The 24,568-nt window shown below is 31.9% G+C and overlaps 1 protein-coding gene across 1 annotated transcript in view; it reads right to left on the bottom strand.

Moving 5' to 3' along the window:
- LOC118187308 (oplophorus-luciferin 2-monooxygenase non-catalytic subunit-like) overlaps positions 1–24,568 on the bottom strand; it is a 52,786-nt gene that overhangs the window by 23,106 nt on the left and 5,112 nt on the right. Inside the window, exon 2 of the mRNA XM_035357501.2 lies at positions 1,319–1,697. Coding sequence (XP_035213392.1) covers positions 1,319–1,660 — 342 coding nt within the window. The 5' untranslated portion in view covers positions 1,661–1,697. The remainder of the gene's footprint in view (positions 1–1,318; positions 1,698–24,568) is intronic.

The raw sequence follows: 24,568 nt of genomic DNA, 5'->3' as shown, positions 1-24,568 counted from the left end.
AAAGACACAGAAATTTCGTTTAAAACAAGTTTACAATTAAGTGCCCCTTGTTTTTTTTTTTTTTTTTTTTTTTTTTTTTTTTTTTTTTTTTACGCCAAGAGTGATGGCAGGAAGGCACAATTTCAAGATTGCCGCTACATAAACCCAAAATAAGAAGTCAAATAATTGCATAAACTCGGTGTCCATGTACACATCGATCTACTTTCACTTAAAAGAACATCAGAGAATTCAACAAACTAGGCATTGTGCACTGCCTTAACTGTCCATGTACACATCAATCTATTTTCGCTTAAAAAAAATCAGGAAGCTAAAACAACGTTAAAACTATCCTGCTAACCAGTAATGGGATTTCATCGCCAAAACTGAACAAAATTTGTTGCAAAATCGAAGGGGCACCCAATTCTACAATAGAGCCGAAATTTCTAAATAATTTAATATTTCTTTTTTGTACTGCATGGATTACATAATATGTATTTCAATTTTTATGTTATTTCCTTGTTTAATTTAAAATGCAGTTTATTGAGATTATATATTTTTTGTTTTAATTATGTTCTGGATGCCATTTTACTGAGGAGAGCGTTGCATATAAATAGGAATGATGCCAAAAATTTGCCAAGGGGTACCCTGAAATAATGATTGTATTTACATATTTAAATTATTTCCATACAATGAGGAAGTAAAAAAAAAAACTTAAGAATTTAAATACTAGTGCCTATTATATCCTACTTCCACATTTGCATATAAGCCACTTGCATTAGAACATGAAATGTTTCTAAATTGTGAATGTTCATTGTAAGCATCATGCATTTTAAATTTATTGCATAAAATTATAAATAACGTTCAAAATAACTAACCTAACACTCCAGACATTCTATTCAATAACGTTTTAAACATTCTGATATAATTCATGCAGATTTAAAATCAAATGTTCTGTTTAAAAGATTGAAATGCGATACAATGGGCCATCAGTGAAATTTTGTTCCTTTATCACATTTGATAAAATAGGCTCACAAAAGGAAACTGAAGCATATTTATATTTATATGATATATTTTATATGATATGCTAGGAGCAAAGATGTTAAAAAAAGGAGCTTTCAAATATCCCAATTACTTTCTTAAAGGTACAAACAAAATTTCAAAAAATACTTCTCAAAAATAAAATTCATTATAACGGATGCCTTTCATGTTCACCATAACTGTAATCCATTTTTTTATCAAAAACATTTATAAATAACTGGACAGCTTATTTTATGATATAAGGAAATGAACACAAAAATATGTTAACCGTTATTAATTTTCCTAGAGTTCTTTCACTTACTCTTAAAGTATCTCCAAATACTGGTAAGACACGATTTGATGAAATGATACCAGATAGTTCACATTCAATAATCTCTAACATATTAACATCAACATTCTCAAAGATCTCAAGTGATAAATTTCCCAACTTCAGATTTTTTAGTAATATTCTTTGGTAGAATCCAGCAGATACATTTTTCATAATTCTTTCGAGATAAGGCAAAGTTATATTTGGTTCTTGACAGTAAATGGTTGCTTTAAAGCAAGTGCAAGGAGCTATATCATCAGGTTTCGGACAAGCAAAGGAGCTTGGAGTCACAATTAAGCACAGTGAAATCCACAGGACTGATATAAATATTTTCATTATTCAACGTTAATTTCTTTCTTCACTTGGTCTGAAACTGGAAAAAAAACAACAACTAGTTAATAAAAATCTATTTTCAGTGCAGGAACATTTAAAATACAGAAATAAAATTAGACACCGAGTAACAAAATCAACTAAAATTTTTAAACTTTTATACCAAAAAACTCGTTGTGGTGCATGAAAATAGTAACTTTCCTATATAACACACTTTTCTACTGCTGTAGTTCCAGCAACTCTTATCACTTGACAAAGCTTCGCCAAACTACCTGTTACTATGTCTGAAAGTTCAGCCCATGCTCCTTTGATAACTCTTCCAACGCTGTAATTTTTCCCACCCTATTTGAATTGACACCACCAATTTTAACAGTCTGGATTGATACCATTTTATCCGTAATTAATTTCCTGTAGTACGAATACCAATCGTTCACTTTATCATCGGAAGTCATTTGATTGTCAATGCTACTCTGGGAGAAAGCACTTTCGTAACTCTCTCCCTAAGAAAAATTATAAGTCAGCATTATAACTTTCTTAGGACCAAGGCGTTGGCTTACTTTCCCTCCACAGAAAGTCTGGAATCGAAACAAATACCTCTCGCCTGAGACATTTCTTTTGATAAAAATACCAGTGAGTAAGTCAAGTTACCTGTAAGCTGAAAGAAATACTTTATTTACATTTCCCTCCGGTTATAATAAGAAAGTTAATTATTGTTGCCAATATATGCTAGCTAAATAGTTGTAAGAAAGAGATGTGGCTTATCAATAGCCCACAACTTTTCCTCTTTTCAACCTCTGTGCTTTGGTTCAGGCTCCTATATACCAGACTGAAGAGTAAACGTTTTGAGAAACATGAATGTAGCCTTTTGGCTATAGATGGCGCTGACCGTTGCACTGTATGTCTGACGTCAGAATTATGAGTTGGTATCTTTGGCAGGATTCTCGCGGAGGTGAAAATAGAATTTTTGCCAAAGAGAGTTGAAGGTAATGACCCGGGTAACCATAGCACCACCGCATTAGGATTTAAATAACACAACCCCTTAAAGCTATAAACACCATCTGGAATACTGGAGAATGGAAAAAGACCTCGTAAGGAGTCTATAGACTTTTTTCAAAACAAAAAAATTATACATTCAGTGATCGTATTAGAAATTAGTACCATTCAGTTGTGCTGTAATGAATTAATATGAATGTTACTTAATATAAATTAGTACTTTATATGAATGCTGTAATGAATTAATACTTGAATTAAGAGCTATAATGAATTAATACTTTCTGTTCGTTCATTGCCTTAAGTAATAAAAAATTAAGTAAATTTCATTTCTTAATTTATAAATTTTCATTTATAAATTAAGTAAATTTCATTTGCAACATTTAAAAAAAGCTGATTTGCTTTTCGATTTATCTCTCCTCATGGTAATAAGCAAATGGCTGAATGTAAAATTGACATAAAGGAAAATAAATTAAAAATCTTTTATTCAGTACAAACCCACAGTAATAGCCTTATTAGCACTCTCAGACACTCCCCGCATCCCAGAGAAAAACATCGTTACCCATGTGACATCCTTCCCACATAAGAATCACAACCTTAATTGACTCATTCACGCTAAACTGACTCTGCGGTTTTTCCACCCGCGGCTACATCTTATAACGACAGTGTACTTATCAACCCCCTTTTTTCGCCGCCGCTAGTGCGGACCTCACTCTCTTTTATCCGCCTCCTTTCACCCTACTCTTTCTCCCCCCATCCGATCCTTATCAGAAGTCGAGTAAAATGATGATTCTACATTTTGACACTCGAGAATAAAATACGATCTGTGTAAATTAAAAATCTACCTTTACTTCTGAAAAAAAAATTTAATTCCATCATTTTTAAATTATTAGTCCTATTATTATATTTGTTTGCAAAGCCACATATTACAAACTGCTAAACTGATAGTACAGAACTATTTCTTAAATGCAAAATTAATCATTAGTAGTTCTAAAATGATTTTTATTTAAAAAACTCTTATCACAACTAGAAACACAGCAAGAGTGAAAAAAGTTCTCAGCAGTATTACATTATCTGAAGAACTGCATTTTAGAACAAATAGCAAAACGTCCACAGAGACACCTTTCACATTCCCGTTTCATTTTCTTTAGCAATAATAACGGAAATAAAACTGAAACATTTCTCTCTAACTGAGGAAATTCTGTCTTATAACAGATGATGATAACTTTTGATGCTTCTCAACGAGCTGAACTTATATTCCAGGTATGCTCTGCAGTGGGAGCAAACAAACGCAGCTCATATTACAAATTTACGCCTGACAATTCGCTCGCATTTGGAAAGAAATAATTGCTTAATCTCGCTACCGCCCCCCTCCCAAAGGTTGCACCGAGATCACAGTTGATAATCCCAATTTTCAAGTTTTGAATGAATAAAAATGGTATAAAAGCGCGTAGCTGTTGAAATCACCTGGTGATTTCTTTGGATACTAATATACAGAAAATCTATTTTTCTTCTTAAATTAATTCCATACGCTAATTCAGAATTGTATTGTTCTTTACTTGCCTGAAAGATACACAGGACTTACCCCCATCAAATATTATTTCACATGAAATTGGCCATTCCAAATTATGTCGTCCGTGGCGGACCAGCCCTCTCTAGCTACGCTAATTTGTCTGAAATCACATGAATTAAAGAAATGAAGATGAAATTTTTGTATATATTTAAAAGTCTTAGTTAACTAGCAAATTATCTGAATAAAAATTTGTGTCTGTAAATTGTAAGATACGTGAATACATTGTGAATTTAAGTTCTGATTTCTGCATTTCAGCTCATTATTAGCACTTGGAAGTAGGTCTTACTATTTTTATTCGAATATGAATATTAAAACTCAACTCTTTTTCAAAATAGGAAACGTTGCTAAGCCACGTACTGTATAATACCTATGATAAAGAACTCGCTCGCCATTTATCAAATCATTATCATTATTAGCTTCAAATTTTTACCAGTATTAAAACTATTGTTAAAATCCATCAGCAGCCCACGGTAATATTGCTGAAAACAGCTAGATCAACTTCATTTCATATTCCAGCGAATGAGCTGTCTGTATGGGATTGTTTCGTGGTCCCCGCCCCGCAAGAAAAGATGTATACTTTTATAGCTTATAACGTGTAAAAATACAACCAGGATCTCTCGTAGCGAAGCTGGTAACATTAGCAAAATTGGACTAGTTTTTTATGGATTTAAAAAAAAAGGATTAAAAATATGTATGACATAATGTTTCGTATATGACACTTTTTAGAAGTATAAATGAGAAAACTCGTTTGCAAAATTGTAATGAAATTTTCCCAGGGTCTAGAATTTTTACATTTCCAACTTTTTGGCAAACAACTTCAGTTATTGCCTCGACTTCTCCGCAATTAGATAAATCTCCGATTTTTGTACATGAAACAATCTTTTTTCATGATTGACTTTGAGCATCTTTGTTTTTTACATACTCTCGCGCATAGCGTTGAGTGTGTGTGCGTGAATACGCATGGATAATCGCCAGCCGGATAATGCGCACCCTGATAATTAAGCGAAAACTGTATATATTTTAATAATTTTTTCGTTGAATCTTGAATGTGATTTGAAAGCTAGTTTTTATTAATCTGAGCGACCATTTAACTCATGAAACAAATTATAATTAATCTTTAAAAAATGAATTAAGAATTTTTAGTCGGAAAAGACACAGAAAATTACGAATTTTGTGACATTACTAGTTAGCATCAACTTCTAAAAACTATTTTATTTATCTATTTATTTTATTTCCCATATTATTGTCATTAAAATTTCCGCCGTTAAAACCTATTTCGGTAAAAATAAATATATTAAAATACTCTAAAATTCTCTTCCTAGAAATAATCTTCCTAGAAGCATAACCTGAAAATCTATTCTGATTCCAAACCACCGTTTTTTATGAAGCTGCTGCAATTTATAACAATTCAGCGATTTACCTAAAAGTGCAGATTCTTACCCAAAGTCCTCGTTTTTCATAAAGATTCCGAAGATTTATATAATACTTTGCTTAATTGATGAATCAGTAACTAAAATGAAAATCGTCCTTGCAAAAGAATGCCGATAACGAGTTTCAAAGGAAAAACTGATCTTCAGTTTGTGCACGTTACCTCCTCCTGCGGCACCGTTATAAAGACATCCCAATTTGATTGCATCCTCGTGTCATGGTAAAGTTCATTGAATTAACTCAAAAAAATGAAAGTTCAGCATTCTTATCGTTACGTAGCGTGGGATTGTTCCCGTCACTGAGGGAACTTTAAATATATTTTCTCGAAAACTTATTCTTCGAGAAAATAGCGAGTTATTTTTTTTTACGTTTTCAAAAGTTTATCGAGGTCATTATGTTTTAACTGAAAATGATTTATGCAGGTTTTATCCTGTTAAATAAAAAATTAATTTTAAAATAAATCTTTCATGTGATAACAAAAAACATATAGAACTATGAGACGCAAGTCTTCAAATTGTTCATGGTACGCACCTTAAAATATATTAATTTAACGATAAATAAAAAATACTGAAAAAAAAATCTTAAAACTAACAGCCCCATAAGTTAGCTGAGAGATTAAACCGCTGAATACTGGGAGTGCTATCCCATGGGTTAGCTGCATGGTTGGTTTTCAGGGTTTCCCCTTATGTTAGTTGAATATGAACCACTTTCCCTTAGAAAGTACTCCACAAAGGCATCTCTCCTACTAGGTAGATAGCCCTTGCGTACTAGGTAGATAGCACTTGCGGGCTTTTCTATATCTGTATAACCTAACCTGAAAACCAGCAACAAAAGAGAATAAAGTATGATATCTCCTTATACAAATATCTCATTCTTTTATAATCGTTAGGAAATACCATGCAAATATTCTATTCTGCACCAATGAAATTATTAGAGTGTATCCCTTTTTAATACTAACAAAAGAGATGGTTGAAAATGATACGGCATTTCGAAAGGGAGCACTTTTGAACGTAACTCCTTACCTAAACAAGCAGATTATTTTTAATCCTGTGTTCAATCGAAAACTTGCTTCAAATGCATTGTGCAGGACCCTCACAAAAGTCAGTAAAGTATGCAACCACTTGTGGCCCCAATAAAAGTTCCTTTACTCATTCTTTTCCTCCTTTTCCAAATTTGCCTATATGTAACTAATTTCTGTTTCAAAAATTAAAACTATCTGCTGAAGGAGTTTTTATTTTGATAATGAAGAGATTCAAAGAACTGAAACATGTGTATTTAGAAACTCTGAGAATCTTTTCTTTCATTATCTAATCACGAACTTCCACGCAAGAGGTTTGTATTTCGAATAATATTCATCAATGTCAGTTCTCAATATTGATGCTCTGCTTGTTAATTTCTCCGGGTTAATTTTTATGTTATGTGCTTTTCCATGTTAATTACCCAATTTTTGCTCAAAGTGACCTCATTAAAGATAATTTCTTCTAAAAGAATTCTCGACCAACTTATAAATCGTTTTCTATCTTTCACCATAATCTTTTCGATACCATAAAGAACTTAAACATATTTCAAAAAAAGTCAGCGTTTTCAACTTAAAGTTACGAGCCTATTAATCTCTTTAAACTATATTTCAACTGTTAAGAGTAACTATTTTAAATTTTCTACCAGAGTCTATCAAACGAAATCTAGTGCATCCACTTTTGTTTACCATGCTGTGCAATTCCTGCCATCAGTTACTGTCAATAGAAAGCTCATTTAGAAAGATTTATTCTTAGTTTCAAAGTGCACCTTTATTTTTGGGTATCTTCGCCCGGGTATAGTAATGATGTCTTCTCTTCAAAACTGTTGATAAATTTAAATCCATAACCCACGATTTACCAAGTAGATGAAATCATGGGACACTGGTAGTTTAACTGAACTTCGAATTCCAGTGAAAGGGTTGGCTTTAAGTGATTCGCTCTATGTACAATGTGATTATAAGTCAATTTTCTTTAGAAAACTGTGTATAAAGATATCTTTCTTCCACTGATCAAACTAGTCACGTGCTTTCCCATATTTGACTAAAATAAATTTCCATATCGTTATCATATTAACTCATTCCGGTCCCGACGAAAATGCTACTTTCACCTTAGATTAGCATCCTTCATTATGAAGGCCATTCAAATAGAAGTTCAATTCATTACTTACACATTATCTAAGTAACACATTCATTCATATGACTTCTCAAATGTATGCATTAGTGGATGCCTTCTCAAATAGAGACAACGATTGTAACTTACTTGGATGAGATCATTTATCTTATATTAACATTAAAAAATATTAATTCAAAAAGCACTTAATTCAAAACTTAATTCAAAAAGCACTTTATTTCAAAATTGCCAAAGAGCAGCAATGTGCCTGCTCATCGTCAGATACATTTCTCAATGTATATAAAATATTCTTTCCTCTGTCCTTACTCTCTGCCTGCTAAATATGAGAGGCGTATAGCACACATAAATGTAAAAACATTAAAGATCCTCCAAACCAAACTTAAATAAAAGTGCTTCATTTGTGCGTTCACAATCAGTTTCGAGTAAAGTAATTTACAATAATTTAGCATATACCAGAAAGTTTTACAAAAGAAATATGTATAAACATAATTTGAATGAAAATTGCATGCATTATTTTTAATACCCACTCAAAGTCAATTTTCCTTCGAAATTCCTCCACGATAGCATCTCTTCCTTTAGGCAGACAGCCGTTGCATGCCTTACCCTATTTAATGAAACCTTACCTATATGCTGACCTACGTTACTGACCTGTGTGCCTAATTACAAACAGTTTAATATGCATAATTTTATATTTACATCTAGAAATCAAGTTTTAAATGTTTGACTTAAAACACGTTTTAGGATATATTCATTATCAAATTCAAATTTTCTAGTAAATATATTTTGGCAGAGCATTCAGTACCTCTTTAGCGATTTTTACCCAGTTTAATATTTCTATGATAATATAATAAATAATAACTATTAATTTCACATTTAAACATTAACCTCACTATCATCAGATTGTAATCTTGATTGCCTTACTCTCCTAATACTGCTTCATTTTTTAAAACAGTTAAAATAACTAATTGATCTAAATTCACAAATATCTCAAATTTTCATATTGCGAGGTAATCCAGAAGGTAACAATATGCAAAGTGTATTGATATATTGATTAATATCATTGATGATGCTTTTTTCGTGTCTTGAAACTCTTTCAAAAATAACAGACGACTACTCAAGTATATGCATAGAATAATAAAGATTTTTCATTCATAAATTTTGTATTACATTTGCTCATCAATTATACATGTTGCTAAAAAAAATTTTAAAAAAGAGAGACAGAACTTTATTTTTTTCTCATTTTTTAGTTAACCCAAAAAGATTATATTTTAGTTATATAGTTTCATTATTTTTTAGTTATATAAAAATGAATTGATAATATGTGGATGACAAAACATGCATTTTATTTAAAATATTTTGGTTTTTGGAACATAAAATAAAAGTACCAAATCAAGAGTATCGAAAGAGTTATACAATTTTAAAGGTACCGCAAAATCGCTGTTGCAAGTTATCGAAAAATAACCAAGATATGATTTTTGGGTATGTGTCACTAAACTATACAAATTTCTGTTATTCATCCAACAATGAATGTTTGTTTTATGCTGAAGTGTCCCGCTTTTCGATTTGTATGGAATTGTCATGGGTGGAAATTCTATCAAAGCGCTGTCAAGGAAGCTCTGGATGTGAACAAAAATTCTGGAGACCAAAGCCTGGGAGCAATGCTTCCCTCGTAGTGAGGGATTGGCTCCTCTTACTTTTGTTTTTTCTTGTCCTTTAATAAGTTTTTCCTATTTTTTCTCATGCATATAAATCTCTGCTTTTATAATGTATCACAAAGATTACAAGCGCCCTTTCTTAGGTAATTGAATCCGCTATTAAATTTAGTAATTGAATCCGCTATTAAATTTAGAATTAAAATAGTTCTTAATTCATTCGACAGTGGATGGTTCGTTTTGTACACATCGTATGATTTTATGATATTTAATTCTTGCGGCAGGGATATTTTCTTACTCTTTTCTTAGTCTTTTCAAGGTGAAGACTTTCTTCCCTTGAACTGATCCAATTATTTTAGAAATAGTTCCTCAGGAATTGTCTGTTTTCGGTTTGTATACATGTTTTCCTCTGCGATCTACTGGTGTTTTTCCGTCAACGGCCAATACTCCTCTTATTTTTTTTAATCTAATTTTTTGTAATGCCGTAAAATGAAGTAGAGACGTTTATACGAACTTCCCCATCATTACATATCTCATCTTGGAAACAACATACTCGATAAAAAGTAAGGCGGATTGTGAAGATCCCTGATTTTCCAAACGAGAACATGGGCGTTATCTCTGGCAAAAGTGTCATGAGACCTATGGGATAGTGATTTTGGGTATTACAATTCGAATGTTCATTAAAATCTTTCAAAATTTGGAAATGTTTTCAGTTGTAAGTCCTAATTCTCGTGTGGTTGTTCTTAAAACTTTCATAACGTCCCGGATTTTACCTCTTTCTTCCTCTTCTTGGCAGAAAAATTGGGCACTGAATTGGAGCTTGCACAGGCATTATTGAAAAAATGACAGAAGTTCACAAGAACTAATGAAAAACTGATTGATGAGACAAGGACAAGTCTTTACAAGAAACAATGAGTATGAATAAGCCTAATAAAGAAAGTTGGACATAGCCTACTTCTTCTCTTTTGATCTAGACGTTGGCTTACGGAGTACCTTTGCTTAATTAAGCAATAACCTCCACTTCGTCTTTAAGTAATATGAAATGAAACAGAGAGAGCATTAGCTAAATAAACGAAAGAGAACCGTTATGGGTTTTTTCCTTTTGATTGAGTGGACAGACACTTTTTCCCCAGCAGGTAAATATTTCCTCGATTACAGCGATTTCCTGAAGCTATTCATAATCTAGGAGCTATTCCTATTACCCTCAAGATGGTATTTTTATTTTTATTCTTAAAAAAATGGACATAAATGATTTTTCTCTAAGTCTTCAGTTATTAAGAACTTGATCAAACATAGATAAGTACAAAAATAAAAATCCCTAAATAAGAAGTATTACGAAGAACAAATGATGAAAACATCTAAAAAATTTAAATAAATCTGTTTTTAGTTTAGTGGATTGACATGGTTTTGCATGGCGAAGAAAGGTAAAACTTTTCCTGCAATAATTACATTTACACAAAAAACACTACCATTTGTAAAAATACTTACATAGCCCCTGTAATGTTAATCTATCGTAGGTTATTAGGGTCTTACTACTAGACTTTCCACTCAGTCTGTTAGGACTGCTATTCCTTCTAATTGCCTTTGGGAACATTTAGTAATCCTAAATGGGAGCAGGGAGCTTAATCAAACTATGTTCGTGTGTGTCGAGGAGATACAACACAAATACGAATCACAGCGTACAACCGCTCCCGCACTTCGGGATACAGAGACCAGCACTTTTGGTCTAAAACGTAGAAAATAAGAAATAAACTAACTTAAATAAATAAGAACTCAATATAAATGCTTTACAGAGACTCTTAACGCGAAGATTGACCTTTTTACACTACGTATGTAGCGAGCGAAATTCACAAATTACAATACGTCTTCAAATATCAGAGGGAACTAAGTTGTCGCGTTAAAGGCAGACATGAACTGACTGAAATGCAAATGCGTGGCAGAGCAGCAAGAAAAAAAAAAGGCTCTCTCTTCTCTTGGCTAAAAGCTACATCTTAAATACCTATACAGTTTGCAACCTGACTAGCATAAACAATTCTACTCGAGCTTATTCTGGCCGGAAATGGAAAATAAGAGAAGATAGCAAAGTTTAAAAAAAATAAACGTTAGTAAAACTTAAAATCTTTACATGTCTTATGATTTTAACTTGCCACTTTTTAGTGAACAGACACGTCAAAAAATATATTTATGATTTTAAAGTCTTTAGGAACATCTTTTAATAGTTTTTGGGAACCACAGTCTGATTTAACATATACACAATAGTGGATAATGCAAATGCTCCTACTATTTTTTTATTAAAATAGTGATTATTAAGCCTTTGGCTTTATAGCAGTCTAACTAGTATAGTGGTTACTGACGCTGACTGCCGAATGGCGAGTTCAGTTTCAAAATATCGGAGAAGACATGAATATTTGTAAGGGTATAGTAGTGTCTGTGTGACAAAGGAGCACTCAAAATACATGGTAAGAATAAAGTCCTCTCAAAGAGCTGATGGTAGGGAAAGTTGGGAGTTTTCGGGCGGCCTCCGAGTGTTCTGTCTCAAAACTAGGGTGGCACTACAAAGTTAGTGCAATGGGACTATACGATGATGAAATTATGGTGTTCTGCCCACTTCTGTACCTTCAGTGGCATTTAAAGAAGTTTTATGTCTTTCTTATGAGGGAAAATTTCGTAGCTGCGTGTATCTATTTATTATCAAGAGTATGCATATTCTGGTATAATACCATCCTAAAATGTTAACTTCAAAAAAACAAGACTTCAGACTGGAGCGGGGGGGACTTCAGTATTCCTCTTTATTTTTCTTTTCCCTATCTTCTGAAAATAATTTTATCTTCTGCTCATCCTGAACGTTAGTTTCTGTGACAAAATATGCGTTTGTATGAAATAGCAGCTGTGCCTTTGACAGTTTCCAGATATACTGTAAACTTGAATGTTCAATAAAGCTCTCTTTTCGTCCTTTTACATTTTTGCTTTTATTGTTTTAGTATTTTTGTCAAAAGTCGTGATTGGAATTTTCTTCTCCAGCCATTTGGATCTTAATGTACTTTTATTCTGACAAAGCAATACACGGATTCTTCGACTTACAACAAAATTACATTCTGATAAATTCCAACATAACATGAAGATGTCATCAAGTAGAAAAATCACCGAACATGGAAATTATAACCTTATAAAACTTACATTCGCCTGCAATTGTACAAAATAATTTAATACAAAGCTTATGTGCAGTAAAATATTCATTCCTTTACTTAATTTATTAAAATTACAAACGAAATGTCTTTCGAAGTGTTCATTGTTGTCGAAAAGCGGATTTATCGCTCTGGTAAAATATTGTTACTTCATTTAAAAGAAATATATGTTGCCAATCTCATGCGCAAATGATTCGATAAAATAAATGCAGGGCTTGAATAATCATTTTTCATTATAAATAAACGCAAATGTCTCGAAATGTCGGTAATTTAGGATGAAATAACAATAAATGGTAAGGCATCGTAAGTTTCTATCCCTTACCATTTGGCGTTGCTGTTTCCAACAGCTAATTTTAAACATTAGATTAAATGTTTCATACCTTAATTCCTTATTAATTAATTATTAAACTATTAGGCTGATCGTATCTGATTAATTTAACACAGTTTTAGGCTTTGAAGCGTATGGAGAATAGATTGCAATTTTTTAAAATTATAATTTTTATAACTTAATTTTTTTTTAAGTTTTTGAGACTTTATAAGGTATTTCTCCCACCTTCTTGGCGTGCCTTCGTGGTGTAGTGGTTCTGCATACTGGGCAGGTATTCCAGAGGTCCGTGGTTCGATTCCCTGCGAAGGCGTTGTTAATTTTTCATCTTTCCTGCTTCCAAAAATACCTAGTGTCTCTACAGTGGCGTCCGAACTAAAAGGGCTGTGGATGATGATTCTCCGCACCCAGATTCGGCGATTGAGTCTCCTGAAAACCCCAGTCGCCCTTTAAAAGGGGGAATATATAAGGTATTTCTCCCATCTTCTTGGCGTGCTTTCGCGGTGTAGTGGTTCAGCATACTGGGCTGATAGAGGTCCGTGGTTCGATTCCCGGCAAAGGCGTTTCTAGTTTTTCATCTCTCCGGCTTCCAAAAAATACCTAATGTCTCTACAACTTCAGTGATAAGTTGTTTGAGATATTCGCAGTGGACCACACAAAGATGAGAACTTCATGAGTGCGGCCCTCTCTCAAGTCGCTGTCTTCGAGCTGTTACGAGGTGTGAGATGACATGCTCTGACACTACCGGGGCAATAACTTTCATTTGACATTCTAAAAGCCATAACCTTCATTGACATTCCTTCATTTGACCTTCATTTGACATTCTAAAAGCCATAATTTCACAATGATCCTGTGGTTCCTCGCCTTCAACTATAATGAATCAGAGAACTTAAGGGGACTCATACACCTTAAAATCCATAAGATCTTCGAATATGTGACTGTTGCAAGAATTAAGATAACTTATTTATTTTACAAGCAGTTACTTCCAACTTTTTATATCTAACTACATAATATAGCTACTTTCTGAAATAGTAATCAGAAAGTTTTTATTGCCACAATAATTTTTATAATTTAATCAGCTTTGTGACAAAAGGTTTCGTCATATGTTTCCACCTTGCGCGCACCGTTTAAAGCATTCTGTTGCATAATTTAATTCCATATTTAATATATAGCTTTCAAAACATTTGGAAACTACTGTGAACCAAAAATTCTAAGAATTTCATGTTAAATTTTTATTTTATCTGGAGTTGAGTTTATAAAATGTATTTTGTTAAAAAAATCTGTAATATTTTCGTGCCTTAAATTTTTTAATATTAAAATATTCATCAGATTTTTGTCAGAAAATAGTGCCCATATAAAGAATTCCATCAAATGTCAAGTATGTACCATTAGCCATTTTTAAAATATCATGCGCGCAAGATTTAAACAGGACGAAAACTTTTGTCGCAAATCGGATTAAATTGCAAAAATATTTGTGGCAACACAAACTGGATTTAGTTTTCTGGTTATTATTTCCCAAAGCAGCTACATTATATAGTAAGCTATAAAAAGTTGGAAGTAATTGCTTTTAAAATAAATAAAATATCCCAATTCTTGCAACAGTCACATATTCGAAGATCATAAGGGGTTTAAGGTGTCCCCTTAAAATACAAGGGTGACTTATTCAGTCTGTAAACTGTTCCAGAGAGAGCAAACATACAGAACGCTCTGAGACTCTGGATGAGAGACTCTTACCGCATGATCCTCATATAAAGAGGAAAATAACTTATCCTCTAAATAGTTTGTTCTCATGCATTAAATATTAATTGTCAATTTTTGTATTGTATTGTTAATAAAGTTTCTCGCAGATTTATAATAAATGTGCTTTTAGTTCAGTAATAGGCTTTATATTCAGTAATACGCAACCTAATCTAAACTCAAATTATTCAGCTACGAATCCTTATATCGCCTCGTTAGCACCCCCATATTAAACTGCAAGCTGAAATTTTAAGATTACAATTTAACTTTTAAGTAGCTTGCTGAAAATGAAAAATGTTATGATTTCATGGTATCCCTCATTAATATTCTTAACTAAAAGCGCATTGCAGAAATATTTGATATTTAATTTAAATACGTTGTCGCATGACATGTATCAGGGTTACCAGAAAATTTTGAGCAGAAGTAGCAGGAAAGGAATTAAAACATAGCAAAAATTAGCACAACATTTTCAATAACGTCGTAAGTCACACGAGCTTTTGTCAGATTATAGGTTGGGAGAATTTACGTAACTCTGATGCCGTTGAAATTTCAATATTAAACAGAGCCGGAACAGTGTTAAGCAAATGAGGCGCACCAAAATGCATATGCAAAATAAATTAATTTTAAAAGAAAATTTACAAGACACCAGAATATTTAAATTATTAATAATTGATGTTTTCTGTTCTCACAAACGTTTTACTAGCAGAAGCCAATTTCTCTAATACATATATACTAGTTGTGCACGAACCCTAATAATGATGCCATTAAAAATTTATATTAATAGAATTTCTCTGATACATATGCATGTATATATAATTAGTTGAGCAAGAACTCCAGTAATAGTGCTACGAAAAATTTATATTTAATACAAATCTGATGAAAAAAATATCCATATATATAATAGTATTTTATTCTTTAAAGTTCAATAATTATTTTCCTCACAATACCGTAAATAAGATTTAGTCTTTAATATTTTTTAGTGATGAATGCCGAAAAATAGTGTATGCATTATGGTATCAGCACAATTTTTAGCTTAAATTACTCTTTTATTCTAAATTACTTTTAATATATACGCATTTATTTATATTTAAAAACTTTTAGGCAGCAAAAAGCGGCACAAGAAAATGAAAAAGTTTCACAAAATCACATAAACACAAGTTTTAGTAGCAAACATTTATCAAAAGGTAGCAAAATCTGCGAAAAATCACGCGATCTATGAACGCTGGCATAGACGGTAGAATAAAAATGTCATCAGTCTCTCTTTGTTCGAAGCAAAGCTGAATTAATCATAATAGACAACATGTTTAGACGACAGCAGGTTTAGCTAACAACACGTACATTGACTTGCGACAATGTTTAGTAAAATTTTTTCATATTTATCCAACAGCTGTTTGACTTTCCTGTCAACTACAAAATTGCTCGGATTCTCCATAAGTTCAATTTAAAGTCATTTTCCCATCGAAAAAATTTAATATTAGATTCTTAAAGATCCTATCATTGATTTTAGTTCTTGTGGAATTTTAGCATATCATAACAATGTGGTTTGTTATATGGGCCAAACTTAAAGACCTTTGAAAGTTCTTGCCAGGGTATTTGAATAACATGTTCGCAAAGGAGTCATTAAAAAAAATGGCAACCAATCATAATAAGATACCTAATTATAATTTTGACTTTTGGATCAATAAAGATTGTTCATTATGCTTATTGAGTTCGTAATCTGAATTTTTGAATCCTTCCCCCCCCATAAGCAAAAATTTCTATAGTTAATGCCATTAATTTTCCAATCTTACTCTTCCTAGCGCTTTCAAAATTCTAATATCTTAGTTTATTTATCCTTAATTACGACATGCTATGTTCGCTTTGGCTTTGCTCTGTAACTGCTTTTTGTATAAAATCATATCTCTCCTCCCACTGCTGAAATTTCCCCCCCCCCCATCAGGAAGGAAAATCCCCCTCCTAATTTTAAAATTTATACTTCGTACAGCATTATACAAGACATAAAACCTGTACTTGTGCATAAACCTTCTTGTTTTGTACTTTGCAAACATTCTTTTGTCGAATAAATGTGGACAAATTTCACCAAATCGATGTAGCATATTTTCTGTAAATGTACACATTGTCAGCTAAACTTCCTTTCGGTTAAACGTGCTTCCGGCTAAATCGGCTAAATGTCTGTGTTCCTAGACCAACTTGTGCTAAGTATGCTTAAGGCCGCCGAATACTGGTAATTTGACCTGATTTGGGTTCGAGTCCAGACGAATGGGCTGGTTGCATGGTTGTATTTTGTGGTTTATCTCATGTGTAACGTAAATACAAGACAGTTTCCCCGGAAGTCCCCCGGAAAGCATCCCTCCTCTTAGATAGAAAGTCATAGCGGTTTTGCCATATTCAAATGACCAAATCGTCTCGGTTAAATGCCCTATCGTTTAAATGTCTTGTCGTCTAAGTGATCCGTAAGGCTGCATTCAGACGGCGACATATTTATGTAAAGGAATAAAATAACATTTATGTAAGGAATAAAATGCGGGAATTTTGTTCGCACCTACGATACAGGGTCTTAGCCGCACCCACTTAGAGAAGCTAAATTTGCGCGTGCATGAATTATGTTTACAGCTTTCCTGCTCTGTTTTCCCCTTCAGATTTCGTGTGTTCTCTCTGATTGGTCGAAGCTTTTTCCAAGTCGGCATAAAGTTGAAAACTTCGAACTTTATGCCATGAGCCCTAAACCAGATTTTCCGACGTAGCGCAGACGTTGCCTGGTAACGCATCTCGGCTTAAACCACTTATGCCCTTTATATCGTCTTCTGAACGCATCTTAACGTAGCTACAAGAGCTGGGATGAGCTAGTCGTGACAACTGTTAACTGTGAACTAATTAACTGTGACATTTAGTGGTTCAGAGAGAGTTAGCTGAATTGCGTATAGAGTTTACTCTGATGTGAACAATAGTGAGAACTGACGATATTTTCCGTGCGCTAAGGAGGAATTTACTGTTATTTTTTGTGTTGCGTAGTGCTAATTTTTTTAAGCCTTTTTCCACTTTTTTTTTTTTTTTTTTTTTTTTTTGCATGGTCACAAGCTTGTCATCGATTTTTAACGTACTTCCTGATAAGCTATCGAATTCAAATTTTGTGTATACTCTATTTGTAGATGACAATGCACTGTGAATGTCAATGCAATGTGAAGCGACTGTGATGGCAATGCAATGTGAAGCGATTTTTACAAAATTCGTTTAAATTTAATATTTAAATAATTTTCGCGCATATATTCGTACAATGAACGAAGTGAAAGTCTCAGAAAATTTTGTTTGACCTAGGATAGAGCATAAAAAATCTTTTAAACGAAACTTGCATCAAAATTTAATGACTGTTGTAATGTTTTTGGAACTTTCGAAAATCGCTCGAGTTTTTCGACTATTTGACGTATATGATTGTAAAATTTCGATGTCTAAAACTGTATCAGTTAAGTTTTTTCTCGGTTTTTTAAATAAACTTGCACCCATTTTAAGAAAAAGTAATGATTTAAAAAAATAATTATGATTGGACAATTTCCTATATTTCTCTTTCCCTCTCTTTTTTAATGTGCTGCAGTAAGATGTAGGGAGAGATTATGGGTTCTTTGCCATAGCTTCGAAACATAATTCAAGATTATTGTGGCATTACGCCACTCCTCTTGCCGTAAATGCCATTTTATTAATGAATGCTGTAAATGCCATCTTATTTCTCTCCCTCTTTTTATACGTAGACTTTGTACTTACAATTTATTTCATTAATCACAAAAAAAAAAAAAAAAAAAAAAAAAAGTTTAAAATTTTATCAATCTTTACTTTTACGCTCGGCGTAGTTAACATACAGATTAATTACCCTGCGTTGGCAACACGTTTTCGTGTAGTTGTCATCGCCATGAGTTTTAGAATATAACTGATCTATAACAGTTTTAAGATTTATTTTTAATTGAAGTGTATTATCAGATTATTAGATGCTTTTATATGAGTACTCATTAATGTATGTTTACTATGGGTAATTTGTATAAACCAGAAGTACTTGAATTCATTAAAGTTATACCAAAAACGAAACTCCTTATTCCAATTTTTTTCGTCATTTAATTAATGGCCAATAAACAACTAGGTTTTTAAAATTATTTGCTATGAAATCTGGTATGATATTTTAATTTTCTTTAAATTTTATTGATTTATTACACTTTTCTCACATATAAAAGCTGGTTTTCCTTAATTTTATTAAGGAACTAACATTATATTCTTTTATGGAACTTTAAAATTCTAGCACCTAAAAATACGTATCTTAGAAAAATTTGAAATTTTCAAAGGTTATAAAACAAATTTTTCGCTCTCTTTTCAAATAAGACATATCAATAAAAGAAAAAAATATCTATTATACCACTTTCTAGAATTTTTTTTAAACTAGGTGCATTCATATATAACTTTTATTTAACTTTCTTACGGTGTTTGTCACTATGGTTAAAGCTTTTATTTCCTGATAAGCTGTGAAGCTAAAATTTTTCATCCCTTCTTATTGTGGATAACACTGTTTTTTCAAAATTTGATTTAAAATTTTTTTAATTTAATGTAAAACTAGTTTTCATATATAGCTTCGTTTAATGAACAAATTAAAACTTTCGTAATTTTATCGTCTGTACAATCGGATAGAGGGGCGGGGGGAAACCTCCTTTAAGTGAAGTTAATATGAGATTTTTAACTTAATTTCTGATATTTTGGCAAAGTTGCTGTATTATATAGATCACTTCAAATAACAGAATTGTTAGAATTAAAAGAGTGATAATTTATATTGTGGAAAAGCGATTTTTCAAATGAGTAATTTGATTGATAGCGGATCATTGAGATTAAAAATGCAAAAATAAATAAAAACAAATCTAAATAGATATAAAAATAATTTATCCAAAGCAGAATTACTAGCAGTAAACGTCTTTTTTAGGCAAAAACGTCAGATGATGTGGTGACAGCAATTCGAATCAGCTGCAGAGACGTGACGTTGATCGGCGAAGAAAGCCATCAACGTCGACCTCAGACAACATTGTGCTGGAGGTAGATGAGATCATTCACAGCAATCGCAGAGTGACAGACTCAGAATATTATATATCAGTTGATGTCTGGGATGGAACAGCAATATTTCCGTGATGAGCAGGTGCAAAATTTTACTCTACGACGGCTCTGTGGCCAAGTAACAAATTTCTAGAGGAAGAGAATTGAGTGATTAGTTAGACTTCTGATAAATGCTGCAGTGTGCCATTTATAAAATATTTATTTCCTTATAATAATCACCTGTTTACTTCTTGAATCTCCCTATATTAAGGAATAATGAAGACACCTTAGAAGAAATGAACTGTGGGGAAGACTGTGGTGTTAATTAAGATGTAAATATTCAACAGCTCAAAAGAATTTCATTCTGATGGAAGTGATTAAAAATAGAAAATTATGCAAATCTCGAATAGGTATTATCATTGTTCATATAGAGATAAATATGTACTGTTGTTTCAGGCAAGTCATGCTGTGTAACAATTGTAAAGTATAATTAGTATTTGTTAGATATAGGGATTTTTTTTCCCTAAAACCCTAGATTTCTTTTAAGGAGAATTGTTCCATGACATAAATAAAAAAAAAAATTCAATACCTATAGTCATATAGTCATAACCAATTCATAATAAGAAACTGTTCATAGGTAGAAACAGAAATAATTTGATGAACAATTTCTTTACTCTAATTCTCTTCAGGGTTTTGGGCAGCCAGTCCAAGTATCCCTTCCAAGTTTTATAAAAAAAAAAAAAAAAAATCTGAAATGTTTCAGATTTTAAATTACGTCCAAAGGGGCGTTTTTTAACATTTTGTGTGTTACCTTTCTTTATTAAATATCATCTTCCTCGCACTTAAACCATAAGATCCAGTGCAACAGCAATATCGCAAAATAGTTTTAAAACGAGCATATCTTTAGAATTTCCGATACAGAGACTCACGCGCTGGAGATAAAAATGTTTTTTCTGCACAACGTTGCCATTGCTCGCTTTGAAATCCTTGAGTTTGTTAATCAAAAATTCGTCAAAGTTTTAAAAAATAGGAAATCGATCATAAAACAAATTTCAAATTTCAAATTTGGTCTTCCACATGCTCATATTCGTTGGAGGATTACGTTATTCAAAATTCGATGACTCTATGTACCGTTATTTTATGACAATGTGAGAAATATACATACATTTACGCAGATTTTCATTATTTAATTTCTTCAAATATAATGCAGGACTCTAACATTTTATGGCAACAGTTTGAAAAGTGAACCGACATTTATCTGTCCGACGCAAAATGCCAAAACGAAACTAATAGTCCTTCGGGAATCAAATCCCTTTGGACTAAAAAAAAAAAAAATCTGAAATTTTTCGGATTTTAAATTACGTCCAAAGGGGCGTTTTTTTAACGTTTTGAGTGTTACCTTTATTTATTAAATATCATGTTCTTTGCACTTAAACCATAAAATTCAGTTCAAGAGCAATATCGCAAAATAATGTTAAATTAAGCATATCTTTAGAATTTCCGATATACACAGTCTCGCGAGCTGGAGATAAAAGTATTTTTTTCTATATAACGTTGCCATTTCTCGCTTTTAAAGCATTGAGTTTGTAAATCAAAAATTCGTTAAAGTTTTACAAAATATAAAATCTATAATAAAACAAATTCCAAATTTGGGATTTTAGATGCCCATATTCGCAGTAGGATTTCGTCATTTAAAATTCGATGGCTCTATGTACCATTGTTTTATCACAATGCGAGAAATAGACAATCATTTATGCAGATTTTTCATTATTTAATTTCTTCAAATATAATGCAGGACTCTAACATTTTGTGGCAACAGTTTGAAAAGTGAACCGATGTTTATGAGTCCGACGCAAAATGCCAAAACGAAAGCAATAGTCCTTCGGGACTGAAATCCCTTTGGACTAAAAAAAGTAAAGTCTTAAAATAAAAAAAAGATAGGAAAAATAAAAAAAAGAAGAAATATTTTATTTCTCAGTGTATGATGAAAATAAGGAATATTTTTCCACATATTTCACAACAACTACTGCACACAAACGAAGTGGAAGCTTTGTATTATTATGAAGAGAGACATTATATTGCATTAAAAATGAATTGAGAATGTGAAAAAAGAAATAAATATGAGAAAATAATAAACAACCGCCCGAATGAGGAATAAAACTAAAATAAGCAATATTAGTAAAATCATTCTAGATGGAAAGAATCTTATCTCAGACTAGGATTTTATTCAATTCGAATAAAGAAAATAGAAAAATAGAGAAATTTTGATGTCATCCTTCAGCGGAAAAAGGAATTTAAATTAGTGAAACAAAATTAATAGCATTAAGAATTAAATGATGTTAGCTCAAGTGATATATATAGCTATTGGAAAATATGCATCGAAAAATATTTTATTTTTAGAAAATGGAAAATATTTTTACATATTTACAACGGGTAATGTTTCGATTTTAAGAATATCGGGTTTGATTTTATTTGACCACACTGGCATTTTATTACTATCAGTTCATTTTGAAGCTTCGTAGTAGATTACTCGAACTGAAGTGCTACACACACACACACACACATACAAAAACAAAAACAAAAAACAAAAAAATACAGGGTTGTTTTGATTGTGAAAACTCATTGCAAGAATGGCGAGTGTTATGCATAAATTGTTAGGAAGCTTCAATCTTTGGACGTAAAGGTATAACCAATGTAATAAAATTTCGCAGATTCATAATGAAATTTGAGGATACAGCTTTGAAGTCAGTTCGGCCGGTCTGATGAAAATAGCACAGTTATAGTACTTGAGAGTGTTATTACAAATTTTAAAAAAATTCCGAACTTAAAGTAAAAACTAAACATGTCATTAGCCACCTCGATAGGCAAATATGTGAAAAAGTGATAATGAATTTCATTAAGAGAGTATGGTGTTGCACAGCAAGTAAAGGAGGATATAATATTTTTCGTTCATAAATGAGAACATTTACCTGTTATAATTATGTAAAAGTATTTTCCATTTTCTAGAAAATAAAATATTTTGGTGGGCATACTAAATCTGGTGTTTTTGTCGAGACACCGTATATAAACTGGAGAAGCTCCCATCTCTTAGCAGCAGAAGCATATGAATGACATTTAGCAGTCTGTCGCTGTAAAAGATTACTTTGACATAGAAATTGTAATATATTTAAACTTTATAATTTGATTTAAAGTTTTGACACCATTTTTAACTTTATCGCATTACATTCATAGCTGGCATTTTATAATATCGCAGAATGCGAGGAAGTTACAATAGAAGGAAGGTGGGTTCGCAGTTTCCTCCACTATCCGGGGAATGAAACCCTACCTAACAAGCGGCGTCCATGTTTTAATTTCGAAACATTGCATTACGGCAGTGAAAAGTACGTATTTTTAAGCTGTTCCGTACATGTATTTTCCAGTAAAAATATGTTAAATTTATAATGAAATGCTTCGCTATTGTTAGGCCCACCAGCGGCCGAGCGGTAAAGTCGCTGAACACTGGTAGTTCGGTCCGAGGTTCGAATCCCGCGAACGGGCTGGCTGCATGGGCGCTTTCGTGGTTTTCCCCATGTGTAACGTGTATACGAGCCAGTTTCCCTTAGAAAGTCCTCCACGAAGGCATCCCTCCTCTTAGGCAGATAGCCCTCGAGGCTTTGTCATAATCACACACACACACGCTATTGTTAAATTTTTGTTTTAAAGTAATAAAGATGATATCCATTATTTACTATGTACAGAAAATTATTAAGAAATAGTTCGAAATCTATATGCATGTGTATAACATTAAAGCTTTTAAAAATGATGCTTCTGCATATTCCAAGGATTTGTTTAGGTTTTATTAGCAACCGGTTGGGTGTACTTTCCAATTTTTGCTTTAAAAAGGGGTATTTCTGATTTATTCACAATATTATCATAATTTATCAAAGAATCATTTCATATATAAAATTTAAGAAATAGGAAAGAAAGTTATTTTATTTTAGTATACTTAAATACTTCAGCTTTAAGTAGTAATACACTAATACAGAAATTCACATATTTAAGAAAGCAAATAATTATCTAAAAAAATAGTCACAAGTTGCATTTTTTTAACGAAAGTGTTAAATAGATCCTTTTCAGAACCAACAACAAGAAAATAAATATTAATAAAATAAAACAGATTTACGTAAATTTAGTGATTTCAGTTTATGCGTGTTTCACATTTATGAATCTGTAAAAAATTGCTTTGAATTAAGCTGAATTACAGAAATATACCTATATAAATTTTTGGATACATCTTTGCACATGTTCAATTGAGTAAATATTTTACTTATTTTTATCCCTATACTGCTCAGAAATTTGTAAGTTTATGTGAACAATTTTTAACAACAGAACAGTTTATCTTGATCAAATGCACAAATTATACTCATAAAAGTTCACAAAACTTGAATAATAATTAATACATAAAGTATCATTCATCAAAAATTATTATTCATCAAAAAATGAATAATAATTAATGCATAAAGCAAAGCATTTACTTTATTTAACACCTTTACAATTTATAAAATAGTAACAATTGATGTCTTTCTTTCATGAAAATTATATAACAAATTATCTAAAACGTTCAAATTATACAGTTTAAATCCTAGCATATGACATTGTATGTTAAGGAAAATTAAAATGTATTTAACACATTTTGATTATTATTAAGTCCTTTTTTCTTGTTCATATCTGCAAAGAAAATAACATGACATTGGGATATTTTTCAACATATTTTCCAAATTACATAAAAAGGTCAATACTTGAAAAGCAATCCCAGTAATCTTTCTCGAAATTCGATTTG

Source organism: Stegodyphus dumicola, chromosome 10, assembly GCF_044657685.1.
Source record: "Stegodyphus dumicola isolate Sdum_Otavi_A_Nest chromosome 10, ASM4465768v1".
Taxonomy (NCBI): domain Eukaryota; kingdom Metazoa; phylum Arthropoda; class Arachnida; order Araneae; family Eresidae; genus Stegodyphus; species Stegodyphus dumicola.
The sequence above is the reverse complement of the archived record's forward strand: the minus strand, read 5'-3'. Positions and strand labels throughout refer to the sequence as shown.